The sequence below is a fragment of the Myotis davidii genome, unplaced genomic scaffold, assembly GCF_000327345.1.
Source record: "Myotis davidii unplaced genomic scaffold, ASM32734v1 scaffold132, whole genome shotgun sequence".
NCBI lineage: Eukaryota > Metazoa > Chordata > Mammalia > Chiroptera > Vespertilionidae > Myotis > Myotis davidii.
This window is the reverse complement of record NW_006285258.1, coordinates 3,686,417-3,694,550: the sequence shown is the minus strand read 5'-3', so window position 1 is coordinate 3,694,550 and position 8,134 is coordinate 3,686,417. Positions and strand designations below refer to the sequence as shown.

The 8,134-nt window shown below is 38.1% G+C and overlaps 1 protein-coding gene across 3 annotated transcripts in view; it reads right to left on the bottom strand.

Moving 5' to 3' along the window:
* The window catches only part of SECISBP2L (SECIS binding protein 2-like), a 53,544-nt gene that overhangs the window by 22,574 nt on the left and 22,836 nt on the right, over window positions 1–8,134 (bottom strand). For 2 of the 3 annotated variants that reach the window (XM_015558949.1, XM_006756027.2), the window contains exons 8-11: window positions 5,352–5,486; window positions 2,903–2,983; window positions 1,818–1,985; window positions 1,513–1,654 (exon numbers count right to left, since the gene is read on the bottom strand). In XM_015558949.1, coding sequence (XP_015414435.1) covers window positions 1,513–1,654; window positions 1,818–1,985; window positions 2,903–2,983; window positions 5,352–5,486 — 526 coding nt within the window. The remainder of the gene's footprint in view (window positions 1–1,512; window positions 1,655–1,817; window positions 1,986–2,902; window positions 2,984–5,351; window positions 5,487–8,134) is intronic. The other variant, XM_015558950.1, reaches the window with a different exon arrangement.

Here is an 8,134-nt window from a genome sequence, read left to right as displayed (position 1 = left end):
AGGGGGAGGGGGAGGGGAGGAGAAACAATAATAATAATGAGGAAGCACAGAACTGCTGAGTTCTAAATTTGACAAGGTTTGCTGAAATATAAGTTACCCTTTCAGTAGAAAGCCAGCAGTCTGGGAGCCCTCAGGGGATGTCCAGCTGACGGCTTAGGCCTGCTTCCCACCTAAGGGGAGCAGGCCTAAGCTGGCTGGCCACCGCCACTGCACTCGCCAGCTGTGAGTCCGGCTTCTGGCTGAGCGGTGCTCCCCCTGTGGGAGTGCACTGAACATCAGGGGGCAGCTCCTGCATTGAGCGTCTGCCCCCTGGTGGGCAGTGCACATCATAGTGACCGGTCATTCTGCCGTTTGGTCTATTTGCATATTAGCCTTTTATTATATAGAATAGTTAAGTTCCAAACTGGATGGGTTACTAACGATCAATTTAAATATTTAGCAAACAGAATTAAAGTTATACACTGGTACTTATTTTTTCATTTAAAAACATGAGATCCTTCACAAAGAAACATAAGAAACAGAAAATTCAATTCTGCCACTTGACATCAGTGCTTTTGATTGGTTCCTTTACCTTCCCTTTATCTTATTCATCTTCTAAAACAAAGAGTATGAAAAGAAATGAGGAACGTCTGGGAATAGGTCAATAGGGGAAAAGGGGAGGAGGGGGGAGGAGCTTTTTGAGAGGAGCAGGGGGAGGGGGAGGGGAGGAGAAAAAATAATAATAATGAGGAAGCACAGAACTGCTGAGTTCTAAATTTGACAAGGTTTGCTGAAATATAAGTTACCCTTTCAGTAGAAAGCCAGGTCATTTTCTCTCTCTCTCTCTCTCTCTCTCTCTCTCTCTCTCTCACACAATTTAATAAAAACTCCAGTTTCCCATTTGGTTTTAAATTGGATAATTTAACAGAGAGCCAAATTACTATTGATTCTTCTTTTAACCTTTAAAGAAGAAAAACAGTGGGTTGGTTCAAAATGTACACCACCTGATATCTGAACACAGACTTGAAGGACCTGAAGGAATAAGCTATACTGATATCTGAGGAGAGAAAGTTCTGGGAAAATGAAACAGCAAGGACAAAGATGCTGAGCTAGGGGCATGCTGGGTGTGCCTGTGAAACTGCCAGGGAGCTAACATGACTAGAACAGTGTTCAGGAGAGAAGAGTGATAAGGGTAGAAAAATAACAGAATAACTTAAGACATGGCTTAAGCCTCTGGCTTTACTCCAAGTGAGATGATGAGCTACTGAGGGGTTCCCAGCAGCAGAGTGATGTAATCCAGCTTATATTTAAAAAGATCGCTCCTTGTAAAACAGACTATGGTTCATGGGCAAGAAAGGTAGGTTATTAGGTGGGAGGCTACTTAGTGCAGTATAATGATGGGGGCTACTAGGGAGCAGGAAAAAAGCTAGTGACTAGACTCCGGATTCTTTTAGATTAATATAATTTAAATTAACACTATGCAAAATAAATTACCAAAGCCAAAGAGCAAATTACTCAGACTAACAGTATCACCTGTGTACGACAGAGGTCTGGTATTAGTAATTTGCCGTGCTTTCATAGCTTGCTGTTGTTTCTCCAGAGCTGCTAACATGTCCCCCAAATCTAGCTGCACAGGTGTTTTACTCTTTTTTCCAGCTGCCTTTGATAAAGCTTCCTAGAAAGGCAAACAAAAAAACATTTACTTTTTCAATTCAAAAGTGTGGCAATTTAAGATGATTCTATTTGTCATTACTTCTGTCCATCCTCGTAAACCTACCAAATAAACTATTACATTTGTTCATAAAAATGAATATATATATATATATATGTATATATACCTGTAATTTTTTTTGCTCCATACTTATTTCTGAATATTCTTGAGCTGTGGCAAGGGCTGCTGCTAAAGCTTTCTTCTTCTGACTTTTTGCACGTTTAGGAACTGAAGTTGTAATGGGAATTGGAGTCTGAACTATATTGATTGGTGAGTTTTCAGGTAAGTCATCCAACTATAATAACCAGAGAAAAACAACTGTCGGTGATTCCATAAATGTCTAATCATAAGGAAAAACAGTCAAGAATGTGGAACATAGCCCTGGCTAGTGTGGCTCAGTTAGTTGAGCATCAAGGTTGCCAGTCAGGGCATATGCCTGGGTTGTGGGTTCGATCCCCAGTCGGGGTGTGTAAGGGAGGCAACTGATTGATGGTTCTCTCTCACGTGAATGTTTCTCTTGCTTTTTCTCTCTCTCCCTATCCTTTCCTCTCTCTCTAAAATCAATAAAAACATTTAAAAAAAAGAATGTGGGATGTTCTGCAGTATAACTGGACTAGACTCTTCCAAGGATTCAGTGTCATCAAGAACAGTGTGAGGTGGTGGAACCATTCTAGACTGTGAAATAAGAGAGACAAAACAGCTTGATGCAACAGGTGATGCTTGTCTGCACCCCAGACTGAAAACAAAGTAACTCCAAAGTAAAGTTTTGCAACAATCAGGAAGTTTCAGTATGGAATATATGTTGTATGATGTCATTTAATTTTCTTGTCCGCAATGAACTAACTGTGACTTAGAACAGTGTCTTTGTTCTACCTAGCTATGTTGACCTGTAATATTTCTTTTCAACATAGCCATAGTTCAAAAGATGTTCAAATATTTTGCTTATATTTTTTAAATGTTTTTATTGTTTTTTTTTTAGAGAGAGAGGAAGGGAAAAGGGGAGAGAGAGAAACATTGATGTGAGAAAGAAAGGTCGATCGGTGGCTGCCTCCCTCTGTATGCACTCTGACTGGGGACTGAACCCAAAACTTGGGCATATGCCCTGACCAGGAATTAAACTGGCGACCTTTTGGTGCACAGAATAATGCTTAAATAATTGAGCCAACACCAACCAGGGCTTTGCTTATATATATTTTTAAAAGAGTCACTTACTACTTTTGAAGAAAGTTTCTGTTGAATATTTTCATCTTTAGCATTTCCATTCTCATTTAGTTCTCGAAATCCATCTTCATCCTGAAATAGTTTCATATTTCAAATAAAATCAGTTCAAAGTGATAAACTTTTAAGAAAAACATTTTATAATGCTTAAGAGTAATTAAAAACTGGGAAGTTAACTTTTTTAGTACTAATATTAAACTATTTAAAGTCAGTCTTAAAAGGAAATCTTGTCCTGGCCAGTGACTCGGTTGGTTGAAGCATCATCCCATACACCAGCGGTTCTCAACCTGTGGGTCGTGACCCCTTTGGCAGTCGAACAACCCTTTCACAGGAATCGCCTAAGACCATCCTGCATATCAGATATTTACATTACGATTCATAACAGTAGCAACATTACAGTTATGAAGTAGCAATGAAAATAATTTTATGGTTGGGTCACAACATGAGGAACTATATTTAAAGGTCCAGAAGGTTGAGAATCACTGCCATACACCAAAAGCTTGGGGATTTGATTCCAGCATCAGGGCAGGTATGGGAGACAATTGATCAATGTTTCTCTCCCTTCCTTCCTCTCTAAAAATCAATAAAAACAAGCAAACATATCTTTATGTGAGGATTTAAAAGAAAAGGAAATCTCATTTCTCTTAAACATACCTAATTTTTCAAGGATGGGGCATATTCACACATGTCCATTCTTTGTATTTCTACTATTCAGTTTTTATTAATAATTCTATCCTGATATAGGGTAACAGAAAATAAATTTTAAAAGGAACTTATCACATTTCAGATAATTTGGAAAAAATTTAATCACAAAGCTTAATGTGAAGTTCATTAATATATTGTCTGTCTGCATTAACACATACTTAGCACAGTTAAAAGTTAAAAACTAAAAAAAAAAATTAAATTTCCCAAAGTAATTTCTTAACCAGTATCCTGCTTTACATGGAAAATTATATCTAGCCCAGCTGGTGTTGCTCAGTGGTTGAGTGTCAACCTATAAATCAGGAAATCACAGTTCAATTCCTGGTCAGGGCTCCTCCTGGCCAGGAGGCAGCTCGTCAATGATTCTCTCTCATCGTTGATGTTTCTATCTCTCTCCCTCTCCCTTCCTCTCTGAAATCAATAAAAATATACTTTTTAAAAGAAAATTGTATCATATCTTTAGCTAAATGTAAGTTTGGAAACAATCATATGGTTAAATGCAAATAATAAAACTGCCACAATACTGTTCTTGAAAGAATAATTGAGATGTACTCTCAAGTCTTTTAGGTCAATTACTAAGCTTATCTAATATAATATTCATCTCTAGCTTCCGGGCTCAAGCACTTTTTCCAGCTTAATCTCCATCTATTAACCTATTTTACAGAAACTATGACTCAACAAAAATGACTCAAATGTGTTACCTGATATGTTCACCATCAGCACAACCAAATCTTACTAATTCTTTTAAATCTATACCAAATGTTATTCCTACCCTGCCCTAAGTCCGAAGAGACTTGTCTCTCCTTTCAACTCCAACTACACTCAAACAAGTATTTAGGAGTGTACATGTCTACGTTCCTCTCAGGGGTGGGGAACATCTGGCCCGTGGGGCTGTATAAGGCCTGAGAAATCATTTGGTCTGGCCCTGCCACAGCAATAGGGGTGACTTAATTAAATGTTTGACCAAATATAGCAGGCTAATTTTTAGACTGTTAATTTTATATAGCCCCAGAATGATGTTATAAATATACAAATGGCCCTTGGCAGAAAAAAGGTTCCTCGCCCCTGCTCTACTACAAAGCAACCTCCGTAAGTATAGCAGTACGTTTATTCACCTCAATGTATCATTCAGAATACCTTACTTTTACACATATGAATAGGCCTCCACTAGATGAATCAATAATAGAAATACTGCAATTGGAATATAAACTTTCTGTCTGTTAGAGAAAGTAAAATAACCTTTCTTCTTCCTTCTTCAAGACTCTCCTGACTAGCAGCACAAATTAGACTGAACTATCCAAATCTGAAAAACTTGACAAACAGACTGAACAATAACAAAAACTGCAGAGAAAGTATTATACTAGGTGAAATCCACATAAAATCATGCTCTACCTCTACATGTTACTTGAAAATGATGAATACTCTTCAACAGTTTATAAAAAATTAGTTAATATTAGACTATACAGGGTGGGACATAGTATTTGTATCATATGGCAAATAATACAATAATTAATAAAAATAATACAAGAATTAACTGTTTTGGTACTTACAACTATAAACCTACGTTTGCACCACCCTGTATATAATCAAGACAAAAATGAGTCAATACTAAGTAATTTTAGTCTAATAATAGTAGAGTCACATGTTAATACATAAAAGTATTACCATAAGAGAAGAAAATTATTTTCTTAATGGGAACATCTGCCATAATAGTTTACAAAAAAAAAGTGTGAAAAAATACCTCAAGATATAAAGACTGAGAATTTGGGTCACTTCTATGAGACTGATTGGGGTTTAACTGCTTATTATCTTGTCTCTTCTGCAAACTCTGTCTTCTTTCTGAGGAAGTACTATGTCCTCGGCATTTGAATCCAACCTAAGTGAACCCCAAAGGGGGGAAAAAAACCCAAGTTTTATTATTTTTAAGTAAATTTTTTTTACGTATAATATACTTACAGCAAAGTATACAAATGTGTACAACTCAATGAACTTTCATGAAAGTGCATAATTTGTTATGAAAGGTTAAAACTTTGAGAAATAAGGTCATTATAAGAAAAACAGGAAAATCCGTTGTTACTTTTTGTCCCCTATAAATGAACACTTACATCAGTTTTATTAACAATAGCCCAGAATTGGAAACAATCTAGGTGTCCTTCATTGGGAAAATAGTGAATCGTTGCCCTGGCCGGTTTGGCTCGGTGGATGGAGCGTTGGCCTGCGGACTCAAGGGTCCCAGGTTCGATTCTGGTCAGGGGCATGTACCTTGGTTGCGGGCTCATCCCCAGTGGGGAGTGTGCAGGAGGCAGCTGATCAATGTTTCTCTCTCATCGATATTTCTAACTCTCTATCCCTCTCCCTTCCTCTCTGTAAAAAACAATAAAATATATTAAAAGAAGAAAAAAAAAGAAAACAGTGAATCGCACTGTGGTATATCCATACTTTGAAACAGTAGCCAGCCACTAAAAGGAGTGAGCTATTGATATACCCAACAATCTGGATAAATCTCTAGGGAATCATGTAAGTGAAAGAAAGCCGATCCCAAAGGACTATATGAGTTCACTTATATAACATTCTTAAAATGAAAAAATTATAGCAAGGGGAAACATACTAGTGGTTCTAGGGGTTAAGAAGAGGCTGGTGGGGTTGGGGACAGGAAAGAAACATGATTATAAAAGGGCAACAAGAGGTATTCTTGCCACAGTGGATCTGTTCTGCATCTTGTCTGTATCAATGTCAATATCTGGGTTGTGGCCGAAACCGGTTTGGCTCAATGGATAGAGCATCGGCCTGCGGACTGAAGGGTCCCAGGTTCGATTCCGGTCAGGGGCATGTACCTGGGTTGCGGGCATGTCTCCACTAGGGGATGTGCAGGAGGCAGCTGGTCGATGTTTCTCTCTCATCGATGTTTCTAACTCTCTATCTCTCTCCCTTCCTCTCTGTGGAAAATCAATAAAATATATTTAAAAAAAAATATATCTGGGTTGTGATATTGTACTATAATTTTGCAAGATGTCAATATTGGGACAAACTGAATATTACCTTTTTATTAAACTACTCTAAGTCTTCCAATATCTTTTAAAAAAAGAATTCCTAAGAAATATTAAAACTTAAAAATTCTGTTTCCAAGAAAATAAATTTAAGAGAATAAAATTTTCATTCAGTCACAAATTATTATTATCCTATTAAGAAATTTATAGCCCTAAACAGTTTGGCTCAGTGGATAGTGTGTCAGCCTGCGGACTGAAGGGTTCCAGGTTCGATTCTGGTCAAGGGCACATGTCCGAGTTGCAGGCTCGATCCCCAGTGTAGGGCATGCAGGAGGCAGCCGATCAATGATCCTCTCTCATCATTGATGTTTCTATCTGTCTCTCCCTCTCTTCCTCTCTGAAATCAATAAAAATATATTTTTTTAAAAAGAAATTTACAAAATGTTCAATTGTCATGGGAAAGAAAAAAACATTTTTCAAAATGCATTTTTTAAAATATATTTTATTGATTTTTTACAGAGAGGAAGGGAGAGAGATAGAGAGTTAGAAACATCGATGAGAAAGAAACATCGATCAGCTGCCTCCTGCATGCCCCCCACTGGCGATGTGCCCGCAACCCAGGTACATACATACCCTTGTCCGGAATCGAACCTGGGACCTTTCAGTCCGCAGGCCGCCGCTCTATCCACTGAGCCAAACCGGTTTCGGCTTCAAAATGCATTTTTAAAGTATTTTTTATTCATGCTACATTTTCACTGAGTTTTTTTAAAAATATTTTTTATTTTTTATTTTAGAGAGATAGAAACACTATTGAAAGAAAAAATATCTATCAATCAGCTGCGTCCTACATGCTCCCCACTGGGGATCAAGCCTGCAACCTAACTCTTGACTCATGGGTCAATGCTCAACAACTGAGCAACATCAGCCAGGCTTAAAAAGCATTTTTAAAAAGCATTAAGCATTTGAGGAATCTTAAGACATATTTCAAATTCCCTCTCTTAAGGACCCAATGCAACTAATATGAAATGCCACTCTTAACCAGGATACTTACAAGACATGAAAGTATGGTCTTCATTATCAATTACCCCAAAATTCTAATGATTTAAAGCAGTGGTTGCCAACCGGTGGTCCATGAAGCACTGGTGGTCCATGAGGTTAGAAAGGTTCGTGGCTACTGATTTAAGGAAATCTTTGGAGCAGCCAGCAGTTGCCAACCAATAGTCCATGAACCACTGGTGGTCCGTGAGGTCCGAAAGGTTGGCAACTGCTGATTTAAAGAACTTGAAGGAGATCTGGATGGAAAGTGCTGGTATCTAATCTAATAAAAGACAAACATGGTAATTAACTGTACCTCCGACATGCTTCCCATTGGCTAATCAGGGCAATATGCAAATTATCTGCCAACCAAGATGGCAGCCGGCAGCCAGGCAGCTGAAGCGAACAGGAGGCTTGCTTGCTCCAGTGAAGGAGCTGCCAGCCTCTGAGCTGCACTCTAAGAAACAATGTTGCAATTATAGAAGCTAAGCAAGCCCCAGAT